Source organism: Phalangium opilio, unplaced genomic scaffold (assembly GCF_054372755.1).
Source record: "Phalangium opilio isolate 3A_F unplaced genomic scaffold, DU_Popi_V2 ptg000014l_1, whole genome shotgun sequence".
Taxonomy (NCBI): domain Eukaryota; kingdom Metazoa; phylum Arthropoda; class Arachnida; order Opiliones; family Phalangiidae; genus Phalangium; species Phalangium opilio.
Window position 1 is genome coordinate 3,550,582 of NW_028324149.1, and position 21,259 is coordinate 3,571,840.

At 36.7% G+C, this 21,259-nt stretch overlaps 1 protein-coding gene and 2 long non-coding RNA genes across 10 annotated transcripts; 2 read left to right on the forward strand and 1 right to left on the reverse strand.

Moving 5' to 3' along the window:
* The first annotated feature begins 166 nt into the window (after positions 1-166).
* Positions 167-9,701, forward strand: LOC149705123 (sentrin-specific protease 6-like). Of its 3 annotated transcripts, none has more exons than XM_089865314.1 (18): positions 167-2,043; positions 2,451-2,528; positions 2,590-2,761; positions 2,836-2,981; positions 3,072-3,192; positions 3,348-3,834; positions 4,125-4,472; positions 5,019-5,192; positions 5,263-5,405; positions 6,455-6,511; positions 6,630-6,673; positions 6,745-6,861; positions 6,939-7,064; positions 7,136-7,413; positions 7,480-7,720; positions 7,782-7,850; positions 9,082-9,232; positions 9,340-9,701. In XM_089865314.1, the coding sequence occupies exons 2-18, from the start codon at positions 2,494-2,496 to the stop codon at positions 9,460-9,462; spliced, it is 2,832 nt and encodes a 943-aa protein (XP_089721440.1). In that variant the 5' UTR covers positions 167-2,043; positions 2,451-2,493; the 3' UTR covers positions 9,463-9,701. The 3 variants fall into 3 exon arrangements, with proteins under 3 accessions (XP_089721440.1, XP_089721439.1, XP_089721441.1); XM_089865313.1 differs by having other exon boundaries at positions 2,477-2,528; XM_089865315.1 differs by lacking the exon at positions 6,455-6,511 and having other exon boundaries at positions 2,477-2,528.
* A 2,852-nt stretch (positions 9,702-12,553) lies between these two features.
* LOC149705124 (uncharacterized) lies at positions 12,554-14,906 on the forward strand. Its single transcript, XR_016381525.1, has 2 exons — positions 12,554-13,191; positions 14,682-14,906. It is a non-coding gene; the product is annotated as an uncharacterized LOC149705124 (long non-coding RNA).
* A 1,358-nt stretch (positions 14,907-16,264) lies between these two features.
* On the reverse strand, positions 16,265-21,029 carry LOC149705125 (uncharacterized). Of its 6 annotated transcripts, none has more exons than XR_016381528.1 (6): positions 20,887-21,029; positions 20,634-20,821; positions 20,468-20,510; positions 18,597-19,488; positions 18,357-18,532; positions 16,265-17,839 (listed from the first exon to the last, which is right to left on the reverse strand). It is a non-coding gene; the product is annotated as an uncharacterized LOC149705125 (long non-coding RNA). The 6 variants fall into 6 exon arrangements; XR_016381527.1 differs by having other exon boundaries at positions 20,468-20,552; XR_016381526.1 differs by lacking the exon at positions 20,468-20,510.
* Positions 21,030-21,259: the final 230 nt, after the last annotated feature.

Below are 21,259 nucleotides of genomic sequence, written 5' to 3' on the forward strand. Positions count from 1 at the left end.
TTGCAAATCTGTAGGAGAACAAAGGCTGGGACCAGTCCGGAGACCAGTTAATTATTTCGGGGACTAGGGCGGTCACTGGTCTCAAGGACCAGTTTAAAAAATATCCTTATTTCCCAGACTGCTCCGATCTGTCTCTTCATTTCAATAAGATCAGTTCCTAGAGCAGACGACGGTCTAATGGAAGACGTGAGAGCGCCTCGAGCTAAGCCTAATAATTCCTAATTAAGTTTATCAAAACATTAAATAAAGCAATATTTAAATATAAAAAAAGGTTAAATAGGTTTTGAAAACTAGTTTACTTCAATACAGACGGGGAAGTTTAGTACACTTTTTGAACAAGCCATTATTTCCCGCCACGTGCGTGATTGAGTGAGCTGTTGGTTTATTACAAGTAAGTTTTTAATTTTACAGTATTTATTCCGAAGTTTCTTTGATTATGCGTTTAATATTTTAATCATATCCAGATGTTAATTAATTTTATTATAATTATCGTCCATCATAGATAATAATAGCAACAGCGCGTTGAAGATGCATTTTCAGGGTTCAGTTTTAGGTCCACTACTCTTCAATGTATTTATCAACTCCCTCCCTAGTGTTGTTAAATTTTCGCAAGTTTTGCTATTTGCAGATGATACGAAGCTTTCATCCCGTATAAAATCCCTATCTGACTCCCTAAACCTGCAAACTGACCTGGATTCCGTAGAAGCTTGGGCCTCTGAACATGGCCTCAGCTTCAATATTAATAAATGCGCTGTACTTCACCTAGGATCCTCTAACCCACGGTATACTTATCGTCTCTACGGTCAACCTATCCGTGCCACCCTATCTGAATCTGACCTGGGTGTTACAATGGACCCATCCCTTAAATTTACCTCCCACACCAATAAAGTCTCTAAAAGGATTTATTCCCTATCAGGCTTAATTCGTCGTAATTTTAACAACCGCTCCCCAGCCCTCATTAAAACCCTCTATAATGCATTGGCCCTCCCTATTTTTGACTATGCCTCCCCTATTTGGACACCATCTTCCTCCCTTGGTATTACTGCCCTACAGAAAGCCCAAAACAAATTTACTAAACTAACTCAAAAATTAGATAAACTCCCAGCCCCTTCTCGATTAGAAAAACTTAAAATTGATCCCGTCATTATCCGCCATAAAATTAACAACCTATGTTTACTTCATGACTTCTTTAATAACAAATTGGCACTTAACGTTGAAACTTTTTTCCACCCTGCACCGTATCCCTCTACCCGTGGACACTCCCTTAAACTTGCAAAACCACGCGCCCTGACGTCTATCCGCCAACATCATTTCACCCACACTGTTATCTCAGATTGGAACGCACTCCCTGAATCTATTATTACCATCTCAGATAAATCAAAATTTCGCGCTAAGTTATCGGCTCACTTCAATAATACCCCAAATTGACCTGTAGTCATACCGTTTTTTACTTTGTTACTTATCTTTTTTCTACTTGTCACTTATTTTTTTTTTTTTTTTTTTTTTTACTTTGTTACTTATCTCTTTTTGTTTTTTTTTCTTTTTTTGCTAATGTATAACTAAATCGTTAATCTCTGTATAACTAAATCGTTAATCTCTGTATAACTAAATCGTTAATCTCTCTCGGTTGTACTAACCAAGCTCTAATGGCTTACCTGTACTGAACTAAATAAATAAATAAATAAATTGCCCAAAACCCCCATTTACCACATCCACACCTCTCCTATATTCTCTTTGGACTTATTAACACCACCACTGCAGTGTGTGTGAGGGGTTTTTTTTTAATGTTTTTATACATTCGCCAAAGAAAATATAAACCAATTTTCATTTTCTGAGAGTTTATATGAATTGAAAGATGATTTTCTTTTGACTTTAAAGTCTTTTAAAGATTTGTTTAAATACGGTGTGTTCATTAAATTTTATTCGCGTTTGATTAGGCTTAAGTTAGGACCTAGCTTTACAGCAGTGTTGTGCCAGTGGTCAATTCATTACTGTGAATTTGTGACCAAACATATTAAACATTTTAAAAATCCAGTGATATTGGTAAGTTAATTATTTAATAATATAAAATTAAGCCTAATTAGCTATTTTAAAGTTAAGTCGTAAATTTATTTGCGATGGAGGGAAGTCTATATAAGTGAATAGTAGTAGTAGTAACTCGAATGTGCCGATGTAACGAGTTTTCCTTGTATCATTACCATATATCGTTTAAATTTTCGTTTATATTTGATATATTTTTGAAAGTTTTGTTTAAAATTGTGCTAGAAGATGACAACCTGACCCGTCTTTGGAACTTAACCTAACCATAACCCCTAACCAAATGAAATCTAACTAGTAAACACTGTTCGTGTTGTTGGGTGCACGGTCAGGTTGACGTCGTAATCCCTACAAAATAGCAAAATCAGGCTCATCCCATTTTTTGACTTGCCAAAATTATAAATCATATTTAGGCTTAAAACTTTTGAAAATTATTCAGGCAAAACTTGAGCTGGCATGTCCAATAACGTCAGACTTGATCCTTCAAAAGAGTAAGCCTGACTTTAACGTGATGTTTACCCAACATGTAGCTCCCTAATAAGTTTAATTCAGTGAAATTAGATTAATTCAATGCGATTCCACTCAAAGTGTAAATTCAATGGCTGCCACGAATCCTAACGCAAATTTATTTAACACATCTTGTGGAAATGGCATCATTTTCAATGAGAATAATTCCGTTGTTCAATTACCGAGTGTCGTGCCAGTAAGTGGGAACAGAGGCTTGGTAAGTTGAGAATCATAACCACTTAAACTGAAAACGCGTTAAAAATACAAATATTTTGGCCTATTTAATTGTAGGTTTTAGTTAGTCCTAGGAAAATTATAGTACCTATTAATCATATTGGTCAAAGTGTCGTTACTTCAAATGGCCAACCCCAACTTAAAAGATACGTTAATGGAGATTGTAAAACGACCTACAGCTACAGAGCAATGGCTTCCGAAATGTTAGTTAATTAATATTATTATTATTATTAGTTACTGGCCTATTTTAGTCTATTTTATTAAGCCTATAAAACAATTTTATTTTTCTTCAGCCAAGCCCAACAACAGCAGGCCATATTAATTAACGCAGCTTCTCCTACATGCAGCATTAATAAAACGTCTATCGCATTTCATCCCACTACCACAAACAGTCCTCATGTATCAAGACCAAATGTAATTATTCCAATTTCCAGATGAGTATGCCAAGGCTTACCGCGTGATTTTGAACTCCCGGAGGACGCGTAGGCGTAGTAAGCCTTGGCTGACTAGATACGGGCCTTGGCGCGTAATTTTAGTCTTTGAAACCTATTTTTTGCGTCTAATTTCAGTTGGTATGTCCCAGTTGCAACAATATAACTACTAAATTAAATCCTTGTGACTCGTGTAAAAAGTCTTTTAGTACAATAAGCGTCATTAGGCCAACCAGACAACCTAATTCAGTTTTGTGCGCAACAAATTCTCAACCAAACGCGTTAGCCCAAGTTGTGACTATGATGAACTCCGTGAATACTAATAAAACTATTACGACCGTGGTTAAACCCATCGGTCCAGGGCGTACGAGACCCTCTATTATATCTGGTTCAAGGCCCAATGCAACCGCCGCCATTAGTTCGCAATCCTTTTACGGTGATAATCTGTTAAAGGTTCAAGAAAATATTGTCGCGACTTGTAGTAGCGGAGGTTTGCAACATTTTGTCGTGAATCAAGCCAATTATGTACCGCAACCAAGACCACCCATTCATTCGCTGGCAGTACCTGGCCAACCTAAGCAGATGAAGACCAGGAAGCAAGTGCACAAAACCCCACCGGAACCTGGTAAATATCTTTTTAATTTCACTGTAGCTTCAATGTAGGTCGTCGTCGGGTTGTTGTTGTACCATTAGCTTCAATGTAGGTCGTCGTCGGTTTTGTTATTGTACCATTAGCTTCAATGTAGGTCGTCGTCGGTTTCTTATTGTACCATGAGCTTCAATGTAGGTCGTCGTCGGTTTTGTTATTGTACCATTAGCTTCAATGTAGATCATCAGTTTTGTACTCATTCTTTGACGGGTCAGAAATTTAGACGCGCTTAAATCGAGTAGCTTACGAGTAAACAATCCCTTCAGAATGTTTAACAATATCGTCGGATGAGGAAGAGGCACCTTCATCGCAGTCGTCGGTGACTAATAGCGGCGAAGCTCAATCCACGACTGGTCCTAATGGTGAAGAGTGTTCGTCTCAAGAAAACGGTGACGCGTCGGTTAAAAGTGGCACGGACGGAGGTGGGCCCATGGACAATAACGAAGCGACGCAATCGGGCCATGTCTCAACTAGCGAAGATGAGCGTGGAATTCGTTTAATGTGCCGGAGTATCAGGATAGGATCCTACAAAGTACAGTCTCCCGATCCTCCGTCTTTAGCCTTGGATATTACGCCTACGTCATTAAAATTTTCCGTTCCTGAAGTTGGCAATGGTAAGTTTTACGTTCGTTTCTTTGTCCGGAACTATTGATTGGCCAAAACCGATCGCGATTTTTTGTCGATTAATCGGTTCGAGGTAAATTAATCGGTTAAAGGGACTGCAAAGAAGGCATCGGCTGGTGGGTAAAAATTATTTGAAATACGTCACACACATCACGTGGTGCCAAGATACAAAGACTCCTCATGGAGTGGAACTGGACATCTAGTCCTTGTTTTTCGCGAGTTTGCAGCGCCAATTCCATGAAGTGGTGGTTTTCGAAATAAAACGAACTAAGCTTCTTTGAACCACGCCTCTCCTTGGTCACGTGCCTCTGACGTATTTCAAATAATTTTTACCCACCCGCCGATGCCTTCTTTACAGTCCCTTTAATGAACGTTCGAGGTAAATTAATCGGTTAATGAACGTTCGAGGTAAATTAATCGGTTAATGAACGTTCGAGGTAAATTAATCGGTTAATAAACGGTAATTATATCAGTTTGTTGGTAGTATTGGGACGTGAGAGGAATTTAGTTTTAAAATTTTGCGAACCCGATTTCAGAGTCACAATTTGTCAGTATAGAAATATCGACGTCTGAATTACCGTCTCTTATGATATGCTTTGAAAAAAGGCTATTCGTTATGTTTCTTTATACGACGTCGGATTGCGGCGCCAAAATTCGAGCGAAATTAAAAATGACAAAAGACACGGTTTATTACGATCCATCTATGACGGGTACGTTTATCTAATTATTTTTCCGAGTACTTTTTACGTATAGTTATTAAATCGTTATTAATCGTTGCAGACGACACCAAGAAACGTATCGTTATCTTGCCGGGAAATATATCGGACACTGATAGAGCCTATCTTCGTAGAGTTTACGTCAGACCGATGATCTGCGAGCTTCACCAATGTAAAGCCAATGAAATTCTCGTCAAATCTACGCCCGTAAGTTACGTTTGGTTTTCACGCTTGTTCTATTTGTTTGTGCGTTAAAGTTGCGTCGTTCACGTATGTACATTCTTAATTATGCTTGAGGTTTTCCGGTTCTGGTTTGCTTGACATTACTCGAAAGCTGAAAGCTTTACGTCGTGTTTAGTTGAAAGTCCATGAAAAGGGGGGGGGGTTAGTGTGTAAAGCGCGTTTGCACAACAAGATGGCCTCGGCCACATTACAGTTTTGCGCGGACAAATTGGTAACACCAAAAACTGGGGAAGAAAGGGGGAATAGGCGCCCAGCCGCATGGGGACAGAGCAATAGTTTTCCAGCTCTAAAGAGCGCAAAACTAAAAAACTCGTAGAAAATAATTATTATTTGCTCAATATGCTTGGTCTTGGTTTGCTGAACACTTTAAATATAACCCACGCGTTGTTGAGGCGTACTTTTATAAGCCACCAATGTGTCTTCACTAATCCATTTGAAGAGTACTTCTTAAGTGACTACTCGGACGATACAACTTTTGACTCAACTAGACGCGTCAAAAAGTTGAGTCAGCAAAAACAGGGTTCGTACGGAACCTGGATATCCTGGATAACCTGGATAAGTCAGGGATATGGAAAATAGGGGAAAAAGTCAGGGATAAGTCAGGGATTTAAAAAATTTCCCTAAAAAGTCAGGGATAAGTCAGGGATTTAAAACATTTCCCTAAAAAGTCAGGGATAAGTCAGGGATTTAAAACATTTCCCTAAAAAGTCAGGGATATGTCAGGGATTTTGTTTGACATATCAATGCTAAATATGAGCCAGGTGTGATGAAGTTGGCTCTGGTAAACACGTTAAAATGGTCAGGGATATAGGCAACATTTGGTCAGGGATAACCTGGAAAGGTCAGGGATTTTCAATGTAAAAATTTCGTACGAACCCTGAAAAATTGGTCAGTGAACAATTTTTAATCGTTGACGCGACCCAACTAGTTTACTCGACTCAATTTGACTGGGTCTAAATGAGTCCAAAAGCTCTATCGTTTGAAAAGGCCTTAAGAAGTAGTTTTATATTTAGAGTGGTGGAAATCAGCATTTGGTAAGACTTTCATCGGCACCCGTTACTCGCTCAAAGGTGAGAAAGAATTAGATGTTATATAATCGCGTTTAATCGATAAGTTCAACACTAATGGTGTCCAGTGTCTCGTCACGCTTTAGAGCTAAACTTATTTTATTATTAATTTACGTCATAGGTTGATGGAACTGAAATTTTGACGCCGGCGGCGGAAGTTAAAAAGTAGGTTTTGTTTTAGTTTTGTGGCAGCCGCGCATTTGACGTAATCGTGACGTCATTTTTCTTCTTATTAGATTGTGCACATTTCCTCCGCCGCCACAAACTGGTGGTATTACCATTACGACCGAGGATCTCGCGTGTCTGAACCCGGAAGAATACCTAAATGACGTCATCATTGATTTTTATTTAAAGTAAGGGTCGGTCGAGTGGGTGGCGCGAAAAGAAACTGGAGTCTTTTTCTTAACCGAGGCTTAACTTCTTTGTTTAGGTACATTTATTACAATAAGCTCTCGAAAGAGGACCAAAATAGGACCCATATTTTTAGTTCCTTTTTCTTTAACCGGCTCAGTCAGGCGCCAACTAAAACGACTCAGAAAAATTTACCAAAAACGGGGTAAGAAGTTGTACCCACCCGGATGACGTCGCGCCTTTCTTTACGCGTAATTTGCTTATATTTATTTTTAGGCAAAAAGAAACGCGTCATACGCGTGTCAAAAACTGGACGCGACACGTGGATATTTTCGATAAAGACTTCTTGATTGTTCCCGTTAATCAGTCTTCTCATTGGTTCCTGGTGGTCATCTGCTTCCCCGGGCGAGTTGATCCTAATTATAAACCCATCGCCAAGGAGAAGAAAGTCGCGGTCAAGACCGAATCGGACGCGCCAGCTACGACCGGTCAACAATGTCAGGATGAAAAGAACGCGACGTCGAATGTGACGGAAAAAAACGCTCTGGATATGGGTAAGTGAGACAGTGCGGGCTGCGACCTTTGGTGGTCATCGGTAGCTGACTACCGTCTCTTTAAAGGTGACCCCGAGAATCCTTTACCACCCGTGAAATCACTCGTTCCTTATCCATTGGATGACCAAATGGAAGTTGACGAAGAAATTGAAAATCCGGGTGAAATGGCGGCGGAAGTTCCAAGCCAATTGGGGGAAGCGACGGGTGCCGTCAAACCTAGTGACCATTCCTACTCGGCCTTGCAAAGTGACGTCAAAACGGAAATTAAGTCTGAAATCAAAACGGAACCAGACGAAAATGATAAAAGGTAAAGTGATACTAATGAATATGCGCTGTAATTAATAATAATTATTATTATAATTTTAAAGACCCTGCATTATTGTTTTTGATTCTCTACCTGGAACGAGTCGATGGCGGGTCGTTAACTATTTGAGGGAGTAAGTGTTAAATTTCTTACGCAGTATTTACACCCAGTGGTGTGCGAGTCTCGTTTTTTCGGTTTCGAGCCGAGTCCGAGTATTAAAAAAATTTCTTATCGAGTATCGAGCCGAGTATTGAAAAGTCTTTCGAGTATCGAATATCGAGTATTTAGATTAGGTCAAATTTTAGTTTCGAGTATTTATCTTATCGAGTCCCAAATATTTACTTGTCGAGTATTTATCGAGTAAATTTCTTAACTTTCTAGAAAATAAGACTTACGTTTGAACATTAATTACGTAATATTTAGCAAGTTTGAAAGATTGTTAATTTGTTAGTGAACAATTAAACTTTAAATGGGTTAATGCTCACTTTTCAAAAGGAAATTCACTTTATAGAGCTATTTCAGTTGTAACGTCAGTGCCTTGGTTAAAAGTCACAGGCTTAGGTGTGTGTGGCAGTGGTCGGCCATGTTTGGTACCGCTTTGCTTCTATGGGATGGGCAAATAGCGTGGCTGACGTCAAACTAAGACTTCTGAGATAGCTCTATTCATTATCAAGGAATATTTTTAGCGAACATCGTCTGCTAAAGTTATAAGCCTTGGATTCGAGTATTTATCGAGTATTTAAGAAGCTGAAAAGCTACTCGAAACTTTCTCGAGTATTTCAATATATTGTTATCGAGTATCGAGTCGAGTACTCGGCTCGATACTCAAATCGAGTACTCGAACTTAACGAGTATAGAGAAAAGCTACTCGAAACTTTCTCGAGTATTTCAATATATTGTTATCGAGTATCGAGTCGAGTACTCGGCTCGATACTCAAATCGAGTACTCGAACTTAACGAGTATAGAGAAAAGCTACTCGAAACTTTCTCGAGTATTTCAATATATTGTTATCGAGTATCGAGTCGAGTACTCGGCTCGATACTCAAATCGAGTACTCGAACTTAACGAGTATAGAGAAAAGCTACTCGAAACTTTCTCGAGTATTTCAATATATTGTTGTCGAGTACTCGGCTCGATACTCAAATCGAGTACTCGAACTTAACGAGTACAGAGAAAAGCTACTCGAAACTTTCTCGAGTATTTCAATATATTGTTATCGAGTATCGAGTCGAGTACTCGGCTCGATACTCGAATCGAGTACTCGAACTTAACGAGTACTCGCGCACCACTGTTACCACCCCCTTGTCCGCCATTTATTTATTTAAGCCACACCCCTCTTTCTTTTTCTATTCCGAATTGTTAGATATCTCGAAGTGGAACACCTGGTTAAGAAGAATCAAGTGAAACACTTTGACAGGGAATCGATGAAAGGTTTAAACGCCAGAGTGGCCAGGCAAGATAATTTTAGCGATTGCGGTGTCTATCTTCTTCAGTACGCGGAAAGTTTCTTCGAAGTAAGTGACATCTTTTTCAATCCGTGATATCGTCACTCAGTCACGCGTTGATATTATTTATTGATGATCGGCGACTTTGTTTTGCCACCACCACTTGATAATTGCAGAATCCTTTGGAATCGTATACGATGCCGCTAAAGGATCTCCGGGATTGGTTTAGCGGAGAAACGGTGAATAACAAACGCGAGTGTATTAAAAACTTGATATTAGAACTTTCTAACCAAAAATAAATAAAATTTTCTCGTCATATTATTAATTAAGTTAAGAACTTAACCAATTTAACGAATTTATTTTATTTTCAACATTTTTCGGAATTATAATTTTCAAAATTTGTGTTTGTTTTACGTTGTCAAAGTAATTTTGTTTTTGACTCATCATTCCAGGAATTATGATTTGGAAAAAAAAAAAAAACACTGTAAATAAATTCAAGCTGTTCTCTACAATTTTGCTTATTCAGCCAAATTTTAAATATTTCTAATTTTTAATTTCAATTTTTTTTAATTTTCGCGAATTGTTGCGTGCGTTTTAGTGTTTAAAATAAATTTGAGTGCATTTTATTGTTTAGAATTGAATTTTAGCGAAATATGTTGAATTCAGGCGAATTTTAACATATTCGGTGCGAGCCATTTTTATTTAAGGCTTTCATGGTAAGTGAAAGTGTACGGGTTTTATTGTTAGTTAACGACGTGTTTCGTTGTTAGTTAACCTGTCTCTTTTGTAGTGTTTTATGCCGGTTTTATTGCGTCTTTACGCTGTTTTATTGTGTCTACGCTGTTTTATTACGTCTACGCTGTTTTATTGCGTCTTTACGCTGTTTTATTGCGTCTCTACGCTGTTTTATTGCGTCTCTACGCTGTTTTATTGCGTCTCTACCCTGTTTTATTGCGTCTCTACGCTGTTTTATTGCGTCTCTGCGCTGTTTTATTGCGTCTCTACCCTGTTTTATTGCGTCTCTACGCTGTTTTATTGTGTCTACGCTGTTTTATTGTGTCTACGCTGTTTTATTGCGTCTCTACGCTGTTTTATTACGTCTCTACGCTGTTTTATTACGTCTCTACGCTGTTTTATTGCGTCTCTGCGCTGTTTTATTGTGTTTTTTTTGCAATTTTTGGTGTTTTTATGCTGTTTTATTGTGTATCTATGCTGTTTCATTGTGTCTCTATGCTGTTTTATTGCGTCTCTACGCTGTTTTATTGCGTCTCTACGCTGTTTCATTGTGTTTCTACGCTGTTTCATTGTGTTTCTATGCTGTTTCATTGTGTTTCTATGCTGTTTTATTGCGTCTCTACGCTGTTTCATTGTGTTTCTATGCTGTTTTATTGTGTTTCTATGCTGACCTATTGTGTTTTATGCCGTTCTTTTAGTTTATTGGCTTATTTTAAATTTACAAAAATACTCGTTTTTACTTTTCTATTTTCAATTATACATGTACCCGAATCTAGAAACTGTTGGAAGACTGTCATTCCTTTTGAAAAATTCGTATTCCGTAAGTAGACATAAAAATTGTTTTTTAGCATAAAATTAGGGTCTGTATCTTTTATACCCATTCTTGAATGCTATGAGAAGTAAATTTCTAGTTTTGCCTATATTTAAAATAATGACTATGATTATAAAGTACGCTTGTTTTTCGCTAGAAAACAGCCAATACAATTTGTTTGTTAATTTAAAATTTGGGTTACAAATATTCTATAAAAGTTACGATATTAGTTAGAAATCTTCGCGTTATTCCACAGTTAAAAAATATATGTTTGATATTCCCTAGCTTTTTCTCACAGAATGGACATTTAGTACTAAGGTTGTACAATCTTGAAGCTAAAACTGGTAGCGTTATATTACCTATAGCATTTCTCCACAGAATACTATTTTCTTTTGGGGGAAAAAACACGGCCGGGTACCATACAGGATTTAGTTTAAAATTTAAATTATTTGGTTTCTCAAATATCGCTAAAAATCGGTATCTTTTAGTTGTTCGGATTGTGGGTTAGTTAAATTGAGTTTTTGTAATTTTTCCAAGATTAACATATCCACCATTTACGTATAACCAAAAGTCCATTACTTTATTCCATATATTCTTTGCGTAGTTTTGAAATTTTTTGGAACTGATTGATAAGAGAGCGTTCAAGTTTGGACTCAGAGTCCAAGATCTAGAAAAGGATTTTTAAAGCGATTGTTTTGGCCGTCGAAAATATCGTTGATAAACTGGTGTTTTGCACTTGGATGGTAAAAATCTAACTTTACAAATGGGGTGTTTATAATTGGTAAGGTTGCAACAAGGTTGTAGGTTTTTTAAACGTATTGGAGTTGTTTTCCAGTCGAATAAATCTTCATAATATCAGAAGGGGATAACAGAAGAAGGATGACACTCTGTATCCTCTTAATGCTTTAGTTTTGTAACGTCATTCTTCCCAGGCTCACCCCTTTTATTTTGCTTTCCCGCTTATCAAACTACAAACGGGCATCGCACCGTAAGGTGAATTTTATAATTGTTTGGCATTAAATCCCCAGCAATCATCCCACAAACCTCGTCATGACGTGGGACAGAAATGCACGAGCGCGTCTTGCCAAATATTTAAACGCTAATAGAGTAATGATGAGGGAACTATTTATCGTGTATGTGATTCGGATTAGTAACCTTGCTCTAAATGTTCCGATGTTGGGAAGAATGACGTTACACTTACCCCGCTTTGTGGTACACTTCTCTCGAAGAGAAGTATTATATACTTCTGATAATATCAAAAGTTTATATACCATATCAAGAAGTGATATCTAGTTTATTAGGAAGAAGGTATAAATTCGCCACATTTCCAGCTTTATCTCCAGTCCAAACGTAGGTCCGAAGTTAATGCCCGGCTCTAAATTACAACCAGCATCTCATTGGTTCTTGAAAACTTACGTCAGCGCGACGCGAATGACGAAAATTACGTATTTTCCGACTTGAGAGAGGCGAAATAGCCCGGCCTCCTTTTACGTCCCCCCTTGTATTTTGAAAGGGGGACTGGGACTATGGCGCGCGAATACTTAGGCATCTTACACCTTCTCCCTAATAAACTAGATATCACTTCTTGACCATATATTGTGTTTTATGCTTTTTTATTGTGTTTTTATGCTGTTTTATTGTGTATTATTGTGTTTTTATGCTGTTTCATTGTGTATTATTGTGATTTTACACTGTTTTATTGTGTATTATTGTGTTTTTATGCTATATTATTGTGTATTATTGTGTTTTTATGCTATATTATTGTGTTTTTATGCTGTTTTTATGCTATATTATTGTGTTTTTATGCTGTTTTATTGTGTATTATTGTGTTTTTACACTGTTTTATTGTGTTTTTACACTGTTTTATTGTGTATTATTGTGTTTTTATGCTGTATTATTGTGTTTTTATGCTGTATTATTGTGTATTATTGTGATTTTACACTGTTTTATTGTGTATTATTGTGTTTTTATGCTGTATTATTGTATTTAGAGTGGTTTAGAGTGGTTTAGAGTGGCTTAGAGTGGCTTAGAGTGGTTTAGAGTGGCTTAGAGTGGTTTTGAGTGGCTTAGAGTGGCTTAGAGTGGTTTAGAGTGGCTTAGAGTGGTTTAGAGTGGCTTAGAGTGGTTTAGAGTGGCTTAGAGTGGTTTATAGTGGCTTAGAGTGGTTTAGAGTGGTTTCTTGAAAAATTAAAGAAATTAATATTTTATTTATTTATTTATTTATTGTAACTGAAGGATAGGATTGCTAAGCCAAATTGACTTAGGCGCCGCAACCCCCCAAAAGCATTAAGGTACATCAAATGAAGCGAAAAATATTAAATTTAGGCGTTAAACTGTAACGGAAAAATTGATAGAAGATTCCAATGATTAGCAACTCCTCGGGCATCTGGTTCCAATCATTTATGACCCTTGAGAAAAAGTGACTAGCTTTAGGAAATTAATATTAAACATTATCCCGGAAGTAAAAAAGGAAGTAAATGAGGTGATCCCCGGAACGGGAAATTTATTAAAATAATGATAATTAATCTACGATAAAGATTAATTACCAGAAGTTAAATAAACCAATTTGAATTCATAATTTTACGGTTATTTTACTATATCAGGGATAGATTTAATTTTAGAAGTAGGAATGGAGAACGGAAAGGTTAGTATTTACTTCAGTTATTCCGACTCCACCCAGTATAGAGCCCCGTCCCTCCCTCCAATCCGTAACGAAAAGTTTAGATTATCTTATTGGCTGCTCGCTTAAACAGATCCGTTTTTGATGACGTTGCTGATGGGGACGGCGAAAAATAGTGACGTAATTCCTTTGTTACCTCTGTCGCTATGATTCACCTCCCGCCTCTTCTTTCACACCCCCTCTTAGAGTGGTTTAGAGTGGCTTAGAGTGGTTTAGAGTGGCTTAGAGTGGTTTAGAGTGGTTTAGTGTGGCTTAGAGTGGTTTTGAGTGGTTTAGAGTGGCTTAGAGTGGTTTAGAGTGGCTTAGAGTGGTTTAGAGTGGTTTAGAGTGGCTTAGAGTGGCCTAGAGTGGTTTAGAGTGGCTTAGAGTGGCTTAGAGTGGTTTAGAGTGGCTAGAGTGGCTTAGAGTGGCCTAGAGTGGTTTAGAGTGGCTTAGAATGGTTTATAGTGGTTTAGAGTGTGTTTTTATGCTGTTTTATTCGGTTTTATGCTGTTCAATGTGTGTTTATGCTGTTTTATTGTGTTTTTATGCTGTTTTATTCTGTTTTAAGCTGTTAAATGTGTGTTTATGCTGTTTTATTCTGTTTGAAGCTTTTTAATGTGTGTTTATGCTGTTTTATTGTGTTTTTATGCTGTTTTATTGTGTTTTTATGCTGTTTTATTGTGTTTTTATGCTGTTTTATTGTGTTTTTATGCTGTTCTATTGTGTTTTTATGCTGTTTTATTGTGTTTTTATGCTGTTTTATTCTGTTTTATGCTGTTTAATGTGTGTTTATGCTGTTTTATTCTGTTTTATGCTGTTTAATGTGTGTTTATGCTGTTTTATTGTGTTTTTATGCGGTTTTATTCTGTTTTAAGCTGTTTAATGTGTGTTTATGCTGTTTTATTGTGTTTTATTCTGTTTTAAGCTGTTAAATTTGTGTTTATGTTTTTTTATTGTATTTTTATGCTGTTTTATTCTGTTTTAAGCTGTTTTATTGTATGTTTTCGCTGTTTTATTGCGTTTCTATGCTGTTTAAAGTGTGTTTATGCTGTTTAATGTGTGTCTATGATGTTTTATTGTGTTTTATACTGTTTATTGTGTTTTTGTGCTGTTTTATTGTGTTTTTATGCTGTTCTATGCTGTTTAATCGTGTTTTATTGCAGTTTGTGTGTGTTTTATTGTAGTTTCTGTGCGTTTTATTGTAGTTTTTGCGTTTTAATGTAGTTTCTGTGCTAATTAAAGCATTCCAAGTATTAATACTAATGTTTTTGTCGATAATGAGTTAAAAATGAACTTTTCTAATTTCAAAGAAAAATACAAGCATCTGCCGCATCATGAGCCTATTGACGTCTTCTTCCCAGTGCCAAGCAGAGGGGACGGGGTCGACGCCATTCAGTTATAAAGGAGGGCTTCTCATATCACACGACGCGAGCAAGCTTCAACGAAGCTTACTTTTTGTTTTTATATCTATATACTTTTGTTTATACTTCATAAATGTACTATAGAATAAATAAATTGTTCGTCGATTTAATGAATCTCATTTTTTTATTCCTTTTCTTGTCAATTAAAGGGAGCCATCGGAGGGTTTGCATTTCCCTCCCGCGGATTTCCGAGCCCTCTTCTAGCTACGAGGGGAGTGAATAGAAAGTATCCCCCCATGGCCACCTAGAACCAGGCTTCTCCCACAGAAAACTGAAACAAAGTTGGACGTGCAGATTCAGCGCCACAAAAGTGCAGCGTCGAAATTTGAAACGAATAGGCAGACTGGCTAGCATACCCTCCGGTGGCTCCCTTTAAGTTACAGGCATATATAGGATTTTAAAACGGATTAATTAGATTAAAAAGGATTGGGAATATGGGTTAATTAGAGGTTCCCGGTAATCACTTTAGCATTGTTAAAGGCAGCGCGTCGAGGGGCTATTCACTAATGAACATTTTCCTTTATTGCTGATTTTTATTTATGCTTAAAAAAAAAGGATAGGGATTCATTGGTGATTTAAAATGGATGGGGATTAATGGTGCGTCTGGATTACGAGTAATCATCGAGGGGCTACTCACTAAAAACATGTTGGCGATTTTAAACGGGATTGGGATTGTGGGTAACTTAGGGGCTACGTGTTGTTATTATTTTACTAGTTATGAATGGATTATTAAGCATTCACACATTTGACGCTAGGGGCGCTGTTTACGTAGTTACGTATTTACTGACATCTAAAACATGATAAACTTCTACCAGACATTCGTGTAAGCAATAGATAGTTCATAAATTGCCGCTAGGGACGCTGTATACGTAGTTACGTATTTACTGACATCTAAAATATGATAAAATTGTGGTAGACATTCGTGTTAGCAAAATATAGTTCATAAATTGCCGCTAGGGGCGCTGTATACGTAGTTACGTATTTACTGACATCTAAAACATGATAAAATTGTGGTAGACATTCGTGTTAGCAAAATATAGTGCATAAATTGCCGCTAGGGGCGCTGTATACGTAATTACGTATTTACTGATATCTAAAACATAAAGAAATTTGCCGCTAGGGGCGCTGTCTATAATATTATATAGGCCTAACGGCGTGTTCTCTTATTTTGAATTAGCGCCCACGTCACACTTCGAAGCGCCCCCAACGACGGAATTTACTATAAATCTCGGACGCCACTTGTCCAGTTTTCTTTTCTCTCTGCGCCGGCGACCAGTCAACATCGTTCCTTGATCAGCTCCTCGTAATCCTGACTTTCGAAGGCAGTATTGGATGGAAAGCCACGTTTTACGCCGTTGTTGGGACGTGACTCTGAGCTCTTCGCCATTGGATGTCCATTCGAACGTTGAAATCAACGCGAAAGGTCAAGCCTAATACGGTATGTGTGTAAGTCTTTCAATAATCCAAAGCCATCAAGCTAGCATTTTATTATTTTATTCAATCCTAGAGTTTAAATTATTTAGCTAGTGTTAAATGTTAGTGAATTTTATTTATTTATTAAAAATCAAGTAACATAAATAAATTTTACAACGAGATGTTCGACAAGAGAGAATCCCTTAATAATTGGTTTATGGCCTATAATTTAACGATATTAAACGGGGTACGTAATTAATTTAGAGATATCACGACAGATTTTCGGAAATCTTAGTCCCGAACAGATAATTTTAAGACACGAGGTTGCCCTAAGCCTAATTTTAAGACACGAGGTTGCCCTAAGCCTAATTTTAAGCCTTGTCACGTTTAAACTCTAGTTATTTACGGGGTCTAACTGTGGGAATAGTTTAAAATTAAATAAATAGTAGGGGTTTAACTAAAATTAGTTTAGAGGATTTTTAAATTAATTTAGAGATAAAGCGAGAGCAGATTTTCGGAAATCAAGTCCCGCCGAACACGAGGACCGTTGCCCTAAGCCTAATTACATTTAAACTCTAGTTATTTACGGGGTCTAACTGTGGGAATAATTTAAAAGTAAATAAATAGCAGGGGTTTAATTAAAATTAGTTTAGGGGATATTTTAAATTAATTCTGAGCTAAAGCGAGAGCAGATTTTCGGAAATAAAGTCCCGCCGAACACGAGGACCGTTGCCCAAAGCCTTGTCACGTTTAAACTCTAGTTATTTACGGGGTTTATCGGTGGGAACAGTTTAAAATTAAATAAATAGCAGGGGTTTAACTAAAATTAGTTTAGGGGATATTTTAAATTAATTTAGAGATAAAGCGAGAGCAGATTTTCGAAAATCAAGTCACGCCCGCAGAGATAGTTTTAAGACACGTGGACGTTTGCCCTAAGCCTAAGTTCAGCCTTGTCCAATTTCAACTCAAGTTTTTGTTTATTGGTTAGGCTTTCCTAAAATTGGCCAAGAAGATATTTTAAATTATTATTCTATTGAAAGGGGCAAGCGATTTAGTTTAAATAAATGTCAGGTGTTCCTAAAATTAATTAAGGGGAAATTATTTTCATTATTAAGTTACATAAATTAATTTTAAATAAAGGGCGGATTTTCTTAAAACTATTTTCTATACAATTTTGGGATTTAGCTAGCGAGAGTATTTATTTAATTCGGGGTGGAAATCACGGTAGTTGAGTCTTTCTTTAATTTAGGGTGGCAATTAGTTAGTGTAGTTAGTTCATCTCGGTTTATAAATTTGGTAGCCAGTTTTTAAAATAAGGACACGCTTTTCTTAAATTGTTTAAATCTACGAGATAGTTACTAAGTTAGTAGGCAATAGTTAAATATGTGTTATTAATATGTTTTAATTTATAGATGTGGATGATTTTCTTGGATTTTTCTGTCGCTGGTCATTCCGAGACGTATCCTTCCAGATGACATCCTTTGTTCCGATTGACGCAAGACGAAGCTGTTCTGGACTCGCTATGTATCATTCCTGATGACATGCTTCGTTGGATTCATTCACGTTACATGATGTCTTCTGGACTTGCTTTTTCTCTCAGCGCTGACTTAACGATATGGAGGAAATCATCCAAGCTAGAAGAGACCAAATACATCTTTTTTACTTGCAAATTTCTCATGTAACCACTTAACTTAATTTTTTTCGTGGAAATTTTAATTGTAACTACTTATTATTTTTTTTCGCGTTCAAACTTTAACTTACAAACCTCTTTAATATTTTTTTGGTTCGGAATTTTTGTAAACACTTTGGTTTTTTTGTTTTTTATTGAATAAATTTTGCCTTAAACCTCGTTCTTTCTTTTCTTGAATTTTTAATATACTAGACTTGGTTTCGATTTTTTAGCCTCTGGACTTAGGGTGATATTTTTAGGCCCCTTTTTAAGCTTTTTATTAAATAAAAAAGGCAAAAACATTATAACAAAAAATTATTTATCTAAAAAAAAATTTTTATATAAATATAATGTAAAATTTATAAAAAAAAATTAATAAAAATACAAAAAAAGCACGCAAAAAAGGTCAAAAAAATGATTATAAGTCCAACGCTTGTTTTTTTCGTTCCATCCCTAGTATCGAAACATTAAGCTATACTTACTTAACCACCCCCCACGTAAGCCTTGCGGGCCCAATTTAAATTTAACAAGTCCCCTGTTCAACTCGGGAATTATTAAATTTAAACTAAGGCCCGCTGTGGAGCCCCCAAAACCAGGAAACTTCGTCCTAAGCATGGGATTTCCAATGAAAGTCCACTCGCAGACGTCCAACTTCTTTCTGCGCAAGAAAAATTGGAATTATTCTTTGGAAAAAGGCACAAGAATAACTTGAAATTAATTACCTTAATATGAGAATCCACTCCAGTATTTTCGCTAGACGTAACGCAAAATGCTCAGGCATAAAAAATACTATTATTTGACATTAAATGGCAAACTCCTAACGTTAAACTGAATACCTTAGTATAGGGAAGTAAAATAATATCATAAAAAGCCAAGCCTCGCCTTAAACCCGCTTAAAATCGTGTTTACTTTCAAGGGACAAAGCGTATAAGCAACCTTCTACCTTAAACCTAAATCGTAAATTTATTTAAATCCTACAAAACTCCCTCAAGGAGTTGCCAAACGCTTTTCCCCTAAAAATCTTTATAATTCAGGTCCCTAAACTAGATGCCTTAATACCGCAAAGGGAATCTCACCCTTAAAATCCTGATTACGCGTTCATTATTCTTAAAAGGGAGGGCAAGGACCAGTGAGCACCTATTCCATATTTCAGCATTTTATTTATGTCCTGGCGCAAAAACAAAATCCCTAAAAACAACAGGACACAAGCGCTTTCCTTCTAAGAATAAATAGAATAATAAACAATAAACTAAATAGCTCAATAATTGCCTACAATGTTTGACAGGCTGTCGAAATAGTCTTTTTGCTAATGAGATTCCCTTTAAACGGATAAAATCAAAGTATAGACCTGAATTGAGATGAAGGGGCTTGTCCCGTTAATATTGATAAAATTACTATTAATAAGATTTAATTACTTGACTGAGAGATTAAAATGTCTAAATTGTTTTCCTAGTGAGATTCAGTTTCAACAGATAAAATCATCAAAGTGTAGACCCGAATTAAGACGAAGGGGATTGTAATGGGGCTTGCCATTTTTGGTCAAATAAATAGTAATTGATTCTAGAATGCAACAGAAATTGCTCCTTTGGAAACGGATGATAGCTCAAATCAAATCTGTTCAATTCAAACGATACAAATTAAAACCATCTTAAATGGCCCAAGTATTTTAGGGGTTAATGATCCGATTTATTAATCGGATCATTAACCCCTATTATAAAGCTAAAATGTTTACAGCATTCACCCAATCTGTGATCGGCAAAAAGCTATCCTCGCGTATTGGGAAGCCAACAATTCAAACTAAACAAAAATAATTCCTTCCAGAATCAACGCAAATTGCTCATTTGCTATCGGATAATAACTAAATATAAATCTGTTCAATTCAAATGGCTGCTGAAATCTAAACTGATTTGAAATTAAGAATCTACCGAGCAATATTGGCTCGTCCAAAATAATAATAATAATAATAATCTAAGCTTTGTCTACGAAGGGATGTGTCCACACTAAGCCTGTGTGTGGGTCCCTGCATAGAGGGGTGCAGGGGGCTAGCCCCGTCTGCCCCCCCTCCCCGTGGCTACGGGCCTATACTAACTATTCCTGTTAACCTGATGGAATCAAGTTTTGATGGAACTATTTCTAAAATTTAGTCCATCAAAACCCAATTATAAGACAGCCTAGCCAAAGTGAAAACAATAATGGGGCTAAAGTTATCCCCGTTCAATGGGAAACCACCTATTCAAGTATCAATGCCCAGGATTGTTTGTTAGTCACGATAATGAAGTTTCAAGAGACAAGCGGCTGTAACCAACTGTAGTCAGACTTAAACTGACAAAAAAGAAGAGCATTTGCCGTCTCTCAGCATCCTAAATTATTAGGCAATTATTAAAATGACCACAACAAACTGGATTTAACCTGAGAAGAAATAGGCCCTAACCACCACCACCGCAACTATGCCGTAAAGATAAGGATGCAAACATTTGAAACAAACTTAAAAATAGCTTCCCAAATTATCGAGATAGCTTCATTACCTCTACAAATAGTCAACAAAACTCATCCAATTTAATAGCAAACTATCAATTAAGTCAAAATCAAAAACCTGATAACCACGCTACACCCCGACACTTAGGCCTTGGTCACACCTAAGTAATGGTATAGCATCGTTTTTCAAAGACTTTCAACGCCTGATTTTAATGTTAATTAATTAACGTACCTTTCTACTTATAATACGATTATAAATTATAATAAAAAGCTTAATAATTTACCAAATCCAGGGTATTTTCGCTCTTTCTTCCCGGGTTTTTCCTTCCTTCCGCCTTAGGGTGACACACGAGGGGCGTTAAAAGCAGACGACGCATATTGGTGTCATTTGAACCATGGAGGAAGTATACTGTAATCGTTGCTCTATTTTATTTACAATGGTGACTCCGGTTATACACCAAAAAGACCTCATCTTGAATCGCCATGTTAAAAATATGCTAATTAGGTTGATTTTTATTAGATTTCAAGATCACGCACCTTTTAGCGCGTTCAGTTCTGTCAATAATGTAACGATGTTTCACATTTTAATAGATTTTTATGATTGAACCAGTCAGTTCTTCCCCCATTGCCGATGTTCCTTAAATATTTAGAGTAAGAAGGAAAGATTTTATTATAATGAGATATAGGCCTAGTTCATTCGATTCGTTGGGTTGAGAAGATTATTCGGTTATATTTTGGAACAATTTCATCGTTTGTGGCCAAGATATTCAACCTTTTCGCTATACTTTAACGCGTTCACTGTTGGGACATTCTGACAGATGGTTCATAGGTCTATGCCTATTTTTACGTCTCGAGTCTGGCAGAATTATTGACCGAGGACATTCTGACATAATCTTTATGGGTCTGAGCC

Excerpts from the sequence above, each read along its gene's own strand:
- LOC149705123 (XM_089865314.1), top strand. The coding sequence starts at position 2,494 with ATGTCCAATAACGTCAGACTTGATCCTTCAAAAGA. Across the intron at positions 3,193-3,347 it reads CTCATGTATCAAGACCAAAT|TTGGTATGTCCCAGTTGCAA; the intron begins GTAATTATTCCA and ends GTCTAATTTCAG. Across the intron at positions 7,721-7,781 it reads CCAGACGAAAATGATAAAAG|ACCCTGCATTATTGTTTTTG; the intron begins GTAAAGTGATAC and ends ATAATTTTAAAG.